Raw genomic sequence first — 15,170 nt, forward strand, 5'->3', positions numbered from 1 at the left:
AAACTACACATTGACACATCCAGCCCAAAGCGAGAGGTTTACATTTTCTGTAACATCTCTTTCAAGATGTTGTGTATATCTTTCTAAGAAATGTACAAAGACTGAATGCAAAGATATTGAATTAGATTTTTTGGGGGGATGGGAGTTTATTTTTTTCCTGTCTGTTTCTGCCTTGGTTCATCCAGGACACTTTCTGCTGCCAGTAATCTGTCTCTCAGCCCCAGCCTGCTCACTCCCAGCCCAGCCATAACACTTTAATCCTCCCTCTGCAGTGGCTAAAGAGCACCAGACTTAACTGGATATCACTTGTCTCCTGTCTAGTTTGGAGGAAAGGACTTGTGACTGCCCTTCTATGACCCATTATGAAAGCCACTCGGGGAAAATGGCCTACTCACTGACTATTTCAGACTTTTCCATCCATAGGGGTTGCTGTATCATTAGAAGTGTGCATATACATAGGATGTCAAATATATAACATGGTTCACATTCCCCAGAAGTTGCAGAACTGAGTTTGCCACAGTTTTTGTAAATATGACCAGTTGTAACAATGTTGATGCAGTTTACTGTATACACAGGGCCAGTTTACAGGATCCAGATTACACCTTTTAATCCTAGTCCTAAAATGTTTGTTTTTTTCAATGGAGAATTAAGTCAATTTATTCATCTGTGTCCAGGAAACTGGTCCCTAGAGTTCACACAGCACTGCATACAATTGAGTTATTGGCTGTTGCTGATCAAGGGAGACATTGACCAGTGTCCCTCTCTCCTCTTCTCCCAGGTTTAACCAGAGCTTGCAGAAGTTGTTCACGGGGAAAGGGGGTAAAGACAAGAACCAGGCCAACGGTAACGCTGCGGCTAGCAGCGAGATGGAGGATGGTAATACAGCTTGTTATTGGGCTGATGACCCCTCATTACCTATACTCAGCACAGCAGCAGGTAAGGCTGACCAGACAGGCTGTAGTACACACCAAGGCTTCTCGAAGACATATTCTCAACTGGTCTTCTTTGAAATACCCCAAATTGACTAATGGCTGTTTTTTTGAGGGAATGGCTGTTTTTTGAGGGAATGGCTGTTTTTTGAGGGAATGGCTGTTTTTTGAGGGAATGGCTGTTTTTTGAGGGAATGGCTGTTTTTTGAGGGAATGGCTGTTTTTTGAGGGAATGGCTGTTTTTTGAGGGAATGGCTGTTTTTTGAGGGAATGGCTGTTTTTGAGGGAATGGCTGTTTTTTGAGGGAATGGCTGTTTTTTGAGGGAATGGCTGTTTTTTGAGGGAATGGCTGTTTTTTGAGGGAATGGCTGTTTTTTTGGAGGGAATGGCTGTTTTTTTGGAGGGAATGGCTGTTTTTTTGGAGGGAATGGCTGTTTTTTTGGAGGGAATGGCTGTTTTTTTGGAGGGAATGGCTGTTTTTTTGGAGGGAATGGCTGTTTTTTTGGAGGGAATGGCTGTGTTTTTTGGAGGGAATGGCTGTGTTTTTTGGAGGGAATGGCTGTGTTTTTTGGAGGGAATGGCTGTGTTTTTTGGAGGGAATGGCTGTGTTTTTTGGAGGGAATGGCTGTGTTTTTTGGAGGGAATGGCTGTGTTTTTTGGAGGGAATGGCTGTGTTTTTTGGAGGGAATGGCTGTGTTTTTTGGAGGGAATGGCTGTGTTTTTTGGAGGGAATGGCTGTGTTTTTTGGAGGGAATGGCTGTTTGGTTCAATTGCGTTGGTCTTGGTTGAGTTGTGGAAGGGAAGTTGGAATATGGACTTCTGGGATTTGGGTAGGACTTCCTCTGTCAGTGTGGTGAAGGTGTTGCAGCTCAAGTCTCCATTCTACTACGCTCACTAACACTGGATAAGAGGTACCCTTCTGCCCAACCACAGTGCTCTCTCTCTCTCACTGCCTCTCTCTCAGCCTAGACACCTTATCTTTGGTATTAATGTCATAAGCGGCTTGTAACTTGTGTAGATGCGACTCATATCTTTTTCTTTCCACTGTCAAAGCGCCTGTCTGTTTAGCCTTACTAAAACCTTCTGTTGCTTATTGTGTGTAGTAACTGTTTCTGCTTGCTAGAATGCAGTGTTTCTCTGCAGCGTGTTGCTCTGCTCATCTCTGGATGTTTCAGCCCACTGACTTATGGTACTAAATATCCAAATATAGGGAATGTTTGTCAGCTTTGTTTACTTAATATATGCATATCAATTTCTATATAATCAATATACTCTTGCTAATTGAATATAGAAGACTTAAACCCTGCATCCAGGCATTATACTAGGAGTATGTTTAAAACACAAGTGAAAAGGTTTCGCGGGAAGATGTTTTTACACTTTAAAATAATTGTCCTGTGTTTCCATATTTCTATTAGAAATGTGAAATAAATAGCCAATGCATTGAACAAGTTTGTAGAGTCAAAGGCTTGACGTAATCATTGCATGCTATGAATATGGGACAAAATACTAAACTTTTGACTACATTAATATACATGTGTGAATTTGTCCCAAGACTTTTCCTGCAATTTCTTTAACGGTGCACCCGGTTTATGGATTAAAACACCCTTAAAGCTGACAGCCTGCTGCTGAACCTCTGTCACTGTCCCAATACTTTTGGAGCTCACTGTATATTTTATAGGGCCCCAACTAATGATCATTAATTAATTTAGGCGATGTCAAATCTGACACATACTTCACTGATATTCCTTTTTTTTCTTCAAGATGTGGGCAATTTACTTAATTTTGCTCTTCTTCAAATTATGTATTTTATTAGAACAAACATTGTGGCAATACATATTTTGCATTAAAACTGTAAAGACTTTAATCTCATGAGAAGACCAGTTGCATGTTAAAGGGTTAAATGTTCTCCTAGAAAATAGTCCTGCTCATATTGGCCTAGATTTAGATGACATTCAAACAACTAACACTGAATACATACATGTTCAAATGACTGAACATGTAAAGTCATGTCTTTCCTACAAGAGTCCACCAAAATAGAGCTCCTAATGGAGCTGACTAAGGGAGTGACCTTATCCCCTGAGGAAATAGCAAACAGCTGTCTGTTTGAGATACAAGTTTGAGGTAGTTATGAAGTGTTTTGTTCTCCAATTTATGTTTTGGCCACGAGTACAGGATGAGACAACAACAACTTGTGGGTATGAGTTTTTTTTTTTAAGTGAGATTTTCACTGGATAATTACTTCAGTGTTTTTTTTTGTGTTTTTTGCTAGCATGTTTGTGTGTTAGCGTCTGCATGTCAGTGTGAAGGACTAATGTGTCTGTCTATCTCCAGTTAAGCCCAGTAAGGCTTACAGTCGTGGCTCTGTGGTCATGGTCGATGAGATTATGCACGCCAGCCCTCCCAAGTTACGCTTCCCAGAGGCCGGCCTCCGTGTCATGGTCACCAGCCATTTTGGACCAAAGACCCGGCTGCGCATGGCCAGTCGCCTCATCATCACTGAGGTATGAATAGATAGGGATGCAACTACAGGAACGAGATGAGGAGCAGATTGTTTGCATGTTAAAAAATGCAATTGTCTCAGATATGGATTTTACAGTGTTCATTAGACACCAGACAGAAAGAATCTGACTGAAACAGCGGGGGTCTGCTTGGGGTGTGTTCACTAGTCGCAGACCGTAGCAAAACATTTGGTCTGTTTGCAAAACGTTTTGCGCTTTGCAACGCAAACTGTTATAACTCCAAACGGAATAAGTTTTGCAACAAAAAATGGAGGTTCTATTGGATTAATTCAGGTAGGTCCCTCCCTGTTTCGCTCTGTTTCCATTTGGTTGCTAGAGTAAACGGTAAAGTGTTTCAGTTGAAAAATGTTTTGCAACAGGCCAAAAGGTTTTCTACGGTCTGCGAGTAATGAATTCACCCCTGGATGTTTTCGGATGTGTACCGTAATGAACAGCGTCCTGTTTTGCCTCTTCCTCACAGCGTCAGAAGCTAGTCCAGGGTGCCAACGGGGTGGAGACCCAGGTTCTGGAGGGGAAGGTGGACATTGAGAATGGCAACGTGCCCGAAGACAAACCAGCAGAGGAGGAGCAGGAGAATGAAACAATCTCCCCCTTTCATATCCCTGGTGTGTGTGTGTATTAGCGTGATGTTTATCCAGACAGAGTCTAACATGACTGTCGATAGGAAATGTTTTGTCGACAAGATTGGTGCCATTTGCTTCCACTTCAGTAGACGTGGGGCCATTACCCAAATTATTCAGTGACTATCATATCATGACAAACTCTAATGATCTCTGACAGACTTATGTGCATGACAAACTCTAATGATCTCTGACAGACTTATGTGCATGACAAACTAATGATCTCTGACAGACTGTTATGTGCATGACAAACTAATGATCTCTGACAGACTTACGTGCATGACAAACTCTAATGATCTCTGACAGACTTATGTGCATGACAAACTAATGATCTCTGACAGACTGTTATGTGCATGACAAACTCTAATGATCTCTGACAGACTTATGTGCATGACAAACTCTAATGATCTCTGACAGACTTATGTGCATGACAAACTCTAATGATCTCTGACAGACTTATGTGCATGACAAACTCTAATGATCTCTGACAGACTGTTATGTGCATGACAAACTCTAATGATCTCTGACAGACTGTTATGTGCATGACAAACTCTAATGATCTCTGACAGACTGTTATGTGCATGACAAACTCTAATGATCTCTGACAGACTTATGTGCATGACAAACTCTGATCTCTGACAGACTTATGTGCATGACAAACTCTGATCTCTGACAGACTTATGTGCATGACAAACTCTAATGATCTCTGACAGACTGTTATGTGCATGACAAACTCTAATGATCTCTGACAGACTGTTATGTGCATGACAAACTCTAATGATCTCTGACAGACTGTTATGTGCATGACAAACTCTAATGATCTCTGACAGACTGTTATGTGCATGACAAACTCTAATGATCTCTGACAGACTGTTATGTGCATGACAAACTCTAATGATCTCTGACAGACTGTTATGTGCATGACAAACTCTGATGATCTCTGACAGACTGTTATGTGCATGACAAACTCTAATGATCTCTGACAGACTGTTATGTGCATGACAAACTCTAATGATCTCTGACAGACTGTTATGTGCATGACAAACTAATGATCTCTGACAGACTTATGTGCATGACAAACTCTAATGATCTCTGACAGACTTATGTGCATGACAAACTCTAATGATCTCTGACAGACTTATGTGCATGACAAACTCTAATGATCTCTGACAGACTTATGTGCATGACAAACTCTAATGATCTCTGACAGACTGTTATGTGCATGACAAACTAATGATCTCTGACAGACTTATGTGCATGACAAACTCTAATGATCTCTGACAGACTGTTATGTGCATGACAAACTCTAATGATCTCTGACAGACTGTTATGTGCATGACAAACTCTGCCAAGTGTGTGTATGAAACAGACTTGTTTCAGCTGTCAAGTGCTTAATGATGAGTTAAATTAGTTCTGTAAGTTGTGTGGGCTGGAACAAATACCTTCAGACCTCTGTGGATCTCCAGGACCAGAACACTGTTCTAGAATGTTGTAGAGTAGTAGGTTCATCTAGGGAGTTTGTCACCACTGTGCTTCTGCATGCTTTTCCAGACTCTTAGCCCCATGGTTTACTGTAAAGCACTTTGACTGCATGTAAAAAGGGCTTTATAAATACATACATTTGATATGTTTTATCTTCCACGGCTGTTCTGCAGATGGCATCGGCAGCAAGTGCAAGTGGCTGATCTCGTGGCCCCTGCTGCTCCTCCTGTTCTTCACCATCCCCAACTGTGCGAAGCCTCGCTGGGAGAAGTTCTTCATGGTCTCCTTCTTCCTTTCTACCGTCTGGATCGCTGTCTTCTCCTACTTCATGGTCTGGATGGTGAGTCTCAGGGTAGAGGGTGTGTGTGGGTGGGGGTGGGGGGGCGGCAAGGGTTGTTTGTCTGTCGTTCTGGTGAATTATCAGCCGTAACGGGTGGGGGGCAAGGGTTGTTTGTCTGTCGTTCTGGTGAATTATCAGCCGTAACGTGTGTGGGGGGGGCGGCAAGGGTTGTTTGTCTGTCGTTCTGGTCAATTATCAGCCGTAACATGTGTGGGGGTGGGTCACAGGTCACCATCATCGGCTACACCCTTGGCATCCCAGATGTCATTATGGGCATCACCTTCCTGGCAGCCGGCACCAGTGTTCCAGACTGCATCGCCAGTCTCATTGTTGCTCGGCAAGGTACAGCTCTACTTTCTGTCATTTCCCTGAACTGTTTGATAGGACATCTAGTCATTGGCTTTTTTTCATTGGGTGGGGGGTCTTCGAAATGTACCATCTTTAGCCATACTCTTTAAGGCTTTTCAAAGTTAATTCTGGAGGTCGTTTTTTATGTAAAATGCTTATATTTGAACGACAGCTATTTGTGTTTAGGATTGGGTGACATGGCAGTATCCAACACCATCGGCAGTAATGTGTTTGATATCCTGGTTGGGCTGGGCGTTCCTTGGGCACTACAGACCATGGCGGTCAGCTACGGCTCCGAGGTAAGAACAGCTATAGGGAACGGAGTAGGGTGAGGTTGCCCCCGGACACTGATCTTGGATCAGTGTAGCTTTTTAGTTAGGATGGGGGGAGTGGAAGCTGATACCTTCACCCTGGAGCATAGGGAACAGAGAAGAGCATAGGGAACTACTGAGAGATGTACAACTTTAGCTCAATATGCACTAAATATTTGTAGTATAGTAGTCATCTTTCTGGAAGTGAATACACTCAAATTGAAGAGGGGAATAAAACCTTTTTTAAGGACTGTTTCAGTACTGTGTGAGTCCTTGACCTTATTGACGCTCCCTCTCTCCCACCTGTCTACTAGGAGTGCATCTCAATAGTATAAGACGTTCTCTGCTCATCATGGCCGGAGGAAGCCACTTAAGACTGTAGAGATACGCCCCTTGAGTTAACTAATACCTTGTGTTTACAGGGGTTGACTATGACCTGGAGCCGTGTGTTTACGGGGGTTGACTATGACCTGGAGCCGTGTGTTTACAGGGGTTGACTATGACCTGGAGCCGTGTGTTTACAGGGGTTGACTACGACCTGGAGCCGTGTGTTTACAGGGGTTGACTACGACCTGGAGCCGTGTGTTTACAGGGGTTGACTATGACCTGGAGCCGTGTGTTTACGGGGGTTGACTATGACCTGGAGCCGTGTGTTTACAGGGGTTGACTACGACCTGGAGCCGTGTGTTTACAGGGGTTGACTATGACCTGGAGCCGTGTGTTTACAGGGGTTGACTATGACCTGGAGCCGTGTGTTTACAGGGGTTGACTATGACCTGGAGCCGTGTGTTTACGGGGGTTGACTATGACCTGGAGCCGTGTGTTTACTGGGGTTGACTATGACCTGGAGCCGTGTGTTTACGGGGGTTGACTATGACCTGGAGCCGTGTGTTTACGGGGGTTGACTACGACCTGGAGCCGTGTGTTTACGGGGGTTGACTACGACCTGGAGCCGTGTGTTTACGGGGGTTGACTACGACCTGGAGCCGTGTGTTTACGGGGGTTGACTACGACCTGGAGCCGTGTGTTTACGGGGGTTGACTATGACCTGGAGCCGTGTGTTTACGGGGGTTGACTACGACCTGGAGCCGTGTGTTTACGGGGGTTGACTACGACCTGGAGCCGTGTGTTTACGGGGGTTGACTACGACCTGGAGCCGTGTGTTTACGGGGGTTGACTACGACCTGGAGCCGTGTGTTTACGGGGGTTGACTACGACCTGGAGCCGTGTGTTTACGGGGGTTGACTACGACCTGGAGCCGTGTGTTTACGGGGGTTGACTACGACCTGGAGCCGTGTGTTTACGGGGGTTGACTACGACCTGGAGCCGTGTGTTTACGGGGGTTGACTACGACCTGGAGCCGTGTGTTTACGGGGGTTGACTACGACCTGGAGCCGTGTGTTTACGGGGGTTGACTACGACCTGGAGCCGTGTGTTTACGGGGGTTGACTACGACCTGGAGCCGTGTGTTTACGGGGGTTGACTACGACCTGGAGCCGTGTGTTTACGGGGGTTGACTACGACCTGGAGCCGTGTGTTTACGGGGGTTGACTACGACCTGGAGCCGTGTGTTTACGGGGGTTGACTACGACCTGGAGCCGTGTGTTTACGGGGTTGACTACGACCTGGAGCCGTGTGTTTACGGGGGTTGACTACGACCTGGAGCCGTGTGTTTACGGGGGTTGACTACGACCTGGAGCCGTGTGTTTACGGGGTTGACTACGACCTGGAGCCGTGTGTTTACGGGGTTGACTACGACCTGGAGCCGTGTGTTTACGGGGGTTGACTACGACCTGGAGCCGTGTGTTTACGGGGGTTGACTACGACCTGGAGCCGTGTGTTTACGGGGGTTGACTATGACCTGGAGCCGTGTGTTTACGGGGGTTGACTACGACCTGGAGCCGTGTGTTTACGGGGGTTGACTATGACCTGGAGCCGTGTGTTTACGGGGGTTGACTATGACCTGGAGCCGTGTGTTTACGGGGGTTGACTATGACCTGGAGCCGTGTGTTTACGGGGGTTGACTATGACCTGGAGCCGTGTGTTTACGGGGGTTGACTATGACCTGGAGCCGTGTGTTTACGGGGGTTGACTATGACCTGGAGCCGTGTGTTTACGGGGGTTGACTATGACCTGGAGCCGTGTGTTTACGGGGGTTGACTGTGTCATAAGGTGAATGCACCAATTTGTAAGTCGCTCTGGATAAGAGCGTCTGCTAAATGACTTAAATGTTAAAATGCCTTTACGGAGGTTGACTGTGTCTGCCTTTACGGAGGTTGACTGTGTCTGCCTTTACGGAGGTTGACTGTGTCTGCCTTTACGGAGGTTGACTGTGTCTGCCTTTACGGAGGTTGACTGTGTCTGCCTTTACGGAGGTTGACTGTGTCTGCCTTTACGGAGGTTGACTGTGTCTGCCTTTGTGTCTGCCTTTACGGAGGTTGACTGTGTCTGCCTTTACGGAGGTTGACTGTGTCTGCCTTTACGGAGGTTGACTGTGTCTGCCTTTACGGAGGTTGACTGTGTCTGCCTTTACGGAGGTTGACTGTGTCTGCCTTTACGGAGGTCGGAACAACTTTTAGAATGTTGAATATTGTTCTAATTCTAAACTTTCAGTTAGAAAACATGATTGAAATATTCCCTGTCTAACTAACGTGCACTATACCTTCCCCCTCTAGGTCATGATCAACAGTCGAGGACTGGTCTACTCTGTGGTGTTGCTCCTGGGATCTGTGGCTTTGACGGTGAGCAGATACCCTCTTTTGTAGAGCAGGATGCTTGTAATGCCAGGGTAGTGGGTTCCATGGGACCTCCCATACGTAAAACATGTGTATGCACGAATGACTAAGTCACTTGGATAAAAATGTCTGCTATATGGCATATTTTATACATGTGTTGTAGTCTCTACACACAGTATGACCGGTCAGTAGTGTATTATCTATGACTGCCGCTGACCAATCTGCCAGTGTATTTATTAGGCTGTGGCCAGAGATTGTGTGCGTTAGAAAAAAGTGCAATAAGCTGAATTGCGCTAATGGAAAGGGTCATTAGATGAATTTGCTGATAAGGAACACGACATGCTGTTGCACTGTAGTAGTTGTTTTAAAGGGACCATGTGCAGTTAACATAAGTGTACTGCATCTTAAATCACAACTAATTGGAAAATGTAATTGCTTACACATGAAATTTGGGGGTATCATTTATAAATGTTAATATGCACAAATTTGATTTGACATTGTGCGTATGTCATTGTGCATATGTCCATATATAGTCCCCCTGTCTCTGCAGAGACGCTCTAACCACTAGGCTACCCTGCCGCCCGATGTACTGTGTTCCCCTCTGCAGAAGGACTATATATAGGATGTACTGTGTTCCCCTCTGCAGAGGGACTATATATAGGATGTACTGTTCCCCTCTGCAGAGGGACTATATATAGGATGTACTGTGTTCCCCTCTACAGAGGGACTATATATAGGATGTACTGTGTTCCCCGCTGCAGAGGGACTATATATAGGATGTACTGTGTTCCCCTCTGCAGAGGGGCTATATATAGGATGTACTGTGTTCCCCTCTGCAGAGGGACTATATATAGGATGTACTGTGTTCCCCTCTGCAGAGGGACTATATATAGGATGTACTGTGTTCCCCTCTGCAGAGGGACTATATATAGGATGTACTGTGTTCCCCTCTGCAGAGGGACTATATATAGGATGTACTGTGTTCCCCTCTGCAGAGGGACTATATATAGGATCTGTGTGTTCCCCTCTGCAGAGGGACTATATATAGGATGCACTGTGTTCCCCTGTCTCTGCAGAGGGACTATATATAGGATGTACTGTGTTCCCCTGTCTCTGCAGAGGGACTATATATAGGATGTACTGTGTTCCCCTGTCTCTGCAGAGGGACTATATATAGGATATACTGTGTTCCCCTGTCTCTGCAGAAGGACTATATATAGGATGTACTGTGTTCCCCTGTCTCTGCAGAAGGACTATATATAGGATGTACTGTGTTCCCCTGTCTCTGCAGAGGGACTATATATAGGATGTACTGTGTTCCCCTGTCTCTGCAGAGGGACTATATATAGGATGTACTGTGTTCCCCTGTCTCTGCAGAGGGACTATATATAGGATGTACTGTGTTCCCCTGTCTCTGCAGATATATAGGATGTACTGTGTTCCCCTGTCTCTGCAGATATATAGGATGTACTGTGTTCCCCTGTCTCTGCAGATATATAGGATGTACTGTGTTCCCCTGTCTCTGCAGATATATAGGATGTACTGTGTTCCCCTGTCTCTGCAGATATATAGGATGTACTGTGTTCCCCTGTCTCTGCAGATATATAGGATGTACTGTGTTCCCCTGTCTCTGCAGATATATAGGATGTACTGTGTTCCCCTGTCTCTGCAGATATATAGGATGTACTGTGTTCCCCTGTCGCTGCAGATATATAGGATGTACTGTGTTCCCCTGTCTCTGCAGAGGGACTATATATGATCTGTGTGTTCCCCTCTGCAGAGGGACTAAATATAGGATGTACTGTGTTCCCCTCTGCAGAGGGACTAAATATAGGATGTACTGTGTTCCCCTCTGCAGAGGGACTATATATGATCTGTGTGTTCCCCTCTGCAGAGGGACTAAATATAGGATGTACTGTGTTCCCCTCTGCAGAGGGACTAAATATAGGATGTACTGTGTTCCCCTCTGCAGAGGGACTATATATAGGATGTACTGTTCCCCTCTGCAGAGGGACTATATATGATCTGTGTGTTCCCCTCTGCAGAGGGACTATATATAGGATGTACTGTGTTCCCCTCTGCAGAGGGACTATATATAGGATGTACTGTGTTCCCCTCTGCAGAGGGACTATATATAGGATGTACTGTGTTGTGTTCCCCTGCAGAGGGACTATATATAGCAGAGGGACTATATATGATCTGCAGAGGGACTGTGTTCCCCTCTGCAGAGGGACTATATATAGGATGTACTGTGTTCCCCTCTGCAGAGGGACTATATATAGGATGTACTGTGTTCCCCTCTGCAGAGGGACTAAATATAGGATGTACTGTGTTCCCCTCTACAGAGGGACTAAATATAGGATGTACTGTGTTCCCCTCTACAGAGGGACTATATATAGGATGTACTGTGTTCCCCTCTGCAGAGGGACTATATATAGGATGTACTGTGTTCCCCTCTGCAGATGGACTATATATAGGATGGACTGTGTTCCCCTCTGCAGAGGGACTATATATAGGATGTACTGTGTTCCCCTCTGCATAGGGACTATATATGATGTGTGTTCCCCTCTGCAGAGGGACTATATATGATGTGTGTGTTCCCCTCTGCAGAGGGACTATATATGATGTGTGTGTTCCCCTCTGCAGAGGGACTATATATGATGTGTGTGTTCCCCTCTGCAGAGGGACTATATATGATGTGTGTGTTCCCCTCTGCAGAGGGACTATATATAGGATGTGTGTGTTCCCCTCTGCAGAGGGACTATATATAGGATGTACTGTTCCCCTCTGCAGAGGGACTATATATGATGTGTGTGTTCCCCTCTACAGAGGGACTATATATACGATGTGTGTGTTCCCCTCTGCAGAGGGACTATATATGATGTGTGTGTTCCCCTCTGCAGAGGGACTATATATGATGTGTGTGTTCCCCTCTGCAGAGGGACTATATATATGATGTGTGTGTTCCCCTCTGCAGAGGGACTATATATATGATGTGTGTGTTCCCCTCTGCAGAGGGACTATATATGATGTGTGTGTTCCCCTCGGCAGGTGGGGGGGATTCATGTGAACCACTGGAAGCTGGATCTGAAGCTGGGTATCTACACGCTGGTCCTCTACGCTGTCTTCCTGTGTTTCTCCATCATGATCGAGTACAACGTGTTCACCTTCGTCAACCTGCCCATGTGCATGGAGGAGTAGCTGGACCACGCCCACCTCAACTAGGAAGCTCCACTCAACTCCTAACGGCAACCAATCACAATCAACTTTCCCCATCCTCCACCACGTTACTAAACCTGGTTATCTCCTGTCTGACAGGTCACCTTTCATTTTCATTACAGACCTGTTGACCTCTTGATCTGATCCTGGTCTTTAAATATTTTCTTTCCCTGTGCTTGGACTCACTTTCCCATGAGGCTTTGTTCTGAGGAGTGGACAGACGCATTAAACGAACTGGACCCATTTTCAGACTATTCCATTTCCCATTTCCCCATCCACACGATCTGTAGTCTGACTGGCTTTCCTTAGCCTTCCCCCACAGGCCCTAGAATCAACCCTACAGTAGTCTGCCTCTTACAAACAACCCAAACATACCTCTGTCCAAGTTAGGGTTATAGTCCTAACCCTCAACATTGACCCCCTTCTTCTCATCCCCACCCCACCGATCCACCCGAAGACCCTACGGAGAATACACAACCTCACCCTAAAACTCTACCTCTCCCCCGAATCCTGCTTGTACCCTCAACCTGTGGAGGGGGAACTCTCCTCCTCCTCTTTCAGACCTGGACCCCTCAGACATAGTCCGAACTTTGACTTTTTCCAGATTGCTTCTTCCCACCCCTCTGCAGCAGACACTCATCTTTCACTGCTATCTACTCTAACTTTTCTCTTCTCTCCATCAGATCTTCAAGACATTTTGTCAGGAAGCTTTGTGTCTCTGACTACCAGAAGAGTCATGTATATTTGCAGCACAATGGAAAACTTGTGAACATCTTTTTTTTTCTTGTTTTTGTATCGTATTTTTGTTTTATAGAGTTTAAAAATGACAAAATACTTTTGAGAGCTTGTTGCAATCACAAAGGACATTGCCTGTTTCACAGTAATGAATTAGCACACAGAGAAAATACTTTTATTGTAAGGACATTTGGCTCCCCCTCGAAGGGTGGTGTCTAGCTCATGGCGGAAACTCCAAAATCCGTGGTGCTGAAATTTCAGCCTTTTTTTTTCTTGTTCTGAGAGATCACACACACACCCTCAGACTGCACAACCATGAAGAGAAAAAACACCTGCTCCAGAGTTGGGAGAAACCTTTTGGACGGTGTCCATATTCGGACGTCTTTGGACAGTAGCATGTATATGTATCGTGTTACAGATGGGATTCGGTCTGTTCTTTTGTCTGCTCGACCCCTTTTGACCACCAGGGGGCAATGTCCCCTCACTGATCTATCTGCATGGCAGGGGTCTCAAGCAACCACAGCCGTTTGGTTATCAGGGAATATCTGGAGCCTCCGCAGATCCAGTAGGGGGCGACATAGGTGTTCTCTCTCTGAATTACATGTAGATATTGCACTTTAAAACAAGCAGAGCTGTCCTACTTTCTGAATCAAATAGTGCTTCCTGTGTGTGTGTGTGGGGGGGGTTGTGTATGTACTGTGTGTTTGTGTGAGAGAATGACGAGGGTGTGTGCTGACTTGCAGGCTCGCGCCCAGCTTGGTCTCACCGCCTCCCCCTTCCCTAATCCCCTATAGACTTGAACCTCTAACATCGTGAACACATACCCATTTCTGTCTGCAGTGCAATGCATGTTGGGACAATAAATGCAGGCTCCTCCATGGCACGACCCACCCCCCCACCTGGCAACCACTTTATAAATAAACGGCAGCTACATGCTACTGCAATCTAAGACATTTGACATCATGCAAAAACACCTGCAGGAACTTAGTCTACAATAAGCTGGAGAGACTTGGAGTGTTAAAGAGAGATAGGGGAGTGTTAAAGATGAGGACTTCTCTTTCCCTTTGTGTTGGCAGCAGGTACTTGTATATGCAATCTCAACGTAATGTGTGTTGGACTCTGGAGGAACTCCTTTGGTGTTGCCATAATGTTAGTGGTTAATATGAGCTCACTGGTCTGAATGACCCGCTAAGGGACCGAGCCAGAGGACATGGAGGAAAGGTTCTGGAACTGGAGATTCTGTGTGCGGGGGAGTCCGACCCTCTGGTACAAGGGCATTACTCAATCACCAACTCTACCTGAGGAGCGGAGGGGAAGGACTCCTGCTGGGAAACACCCCCCCAGGCTGGCTACAGATGGTTTAGTCCAGAATCCTCTTAACTTTCTGGAAGTTTTCCTTCTCCATGGACGAACTTTGTGAGATGAGATCTCCACTCTGTATGGACCTGTAAGGACCTGAGGAGCAGACATTTTAGTAGCAGGACCCCTAAACTGATACCCTGGGGGGGTAGACTCGCTGTGTTCAAGACTCTACTGCCCCCCTCTTTATCCTCCCTTCTCCTCATCACACCCCGATGCTCTCTCTGAACCCCCCCCCCCTTCTGGACCATCAGTTTATAGCAGTTACCCCCACTGCTCTGTATATACCCCAGTGGGTCTTTTCCCCATAGTGTTCTCTGCTAGTGCCATTCTGATTCTCATTGTTGTCTTCTTTGCAACGATCACTGCATTCTTAATCTTTTCACTGGTTCTTATTAACTGTACATACATAGATATTTTTTGAACATATGATGCTTGCTTTTTGGGTCAAGAGTAGACCTGATTTCCTTTGTACATTTCCCTTTGTTTGTCTTGGTTATGAGCGGTGTACAACACCTGTGTGGTCATGTCCTTGGTCCAATCCCCAATGGACCCCTAGACCCTACGCCCTAG

The 15,170-nt window shown here is 45.8% G+C and overlaps 1 protein-coding gene across 3 annotated transcripts in view; it reads left to right on the plus strand.

Moving 5' to 3' along the window:
- LOC118379751 (sodium/potassium/calcium exchanger 4-like) overlaps positions 1–14,737 on the plus strand; it is a 51,695-nt gene extending 36,958 nt beyond the window's left edge. For 2 of the 3 annotated variants that reach the window (XM_052524118.1, XM_052524116.1), the window contains exons 10-17: positions 779–876; positions 3,261–3,430; positions 3,909–4,053; positions 5,724–5,890; positions 6,118–6,232; positions 6,425–6,537; positions 9,225–9,290; positions 12,336–14,737. In XM_052524118.1, coding sequence (XP_052380078.1) covers positions 779–876; positions 3,261–3,430; positions 3,909–4,053; positions 5,724–5,890; positions 6,118–6,232; positions 6,425–6,537; positions 9,225–9,290; positions 12,336–12,485 — 1,024 coding nt within the window. In that variant the 3' untranslated portion in view covers positions 12,486–14,737. Of the gene's footprint in view, positions 1–778; positions 877–3,260; positions 3,431–3,908; positions 4,054–5,723; positions 5,891–6,117; positions 6,233–6,424; positions 6,538–9,224; positions 9,291–12,299 lie in introns of all 3 variants that reach the window. The other variant, XM_052524117.1, reaches the window with a different exon arrangement.
- Positions 14,738–15,170: the final 433 nt, after the last annotated feature.

This window comes from Oncorhynchus keta, chromosome 8 (assembly GCF_023373465.1).
Source record: "Oncorhynchus keta strain PuntledgeMale-10-30-2019 chromosome 8, Oket_V2, whole genome shotgun sequence".
NCBI lineage: Eukaryota > Metazoa > Chordata > Actinopteri > Salmoniformes > Salmonidae > Oncorhynchus > Oncorhynchus keta.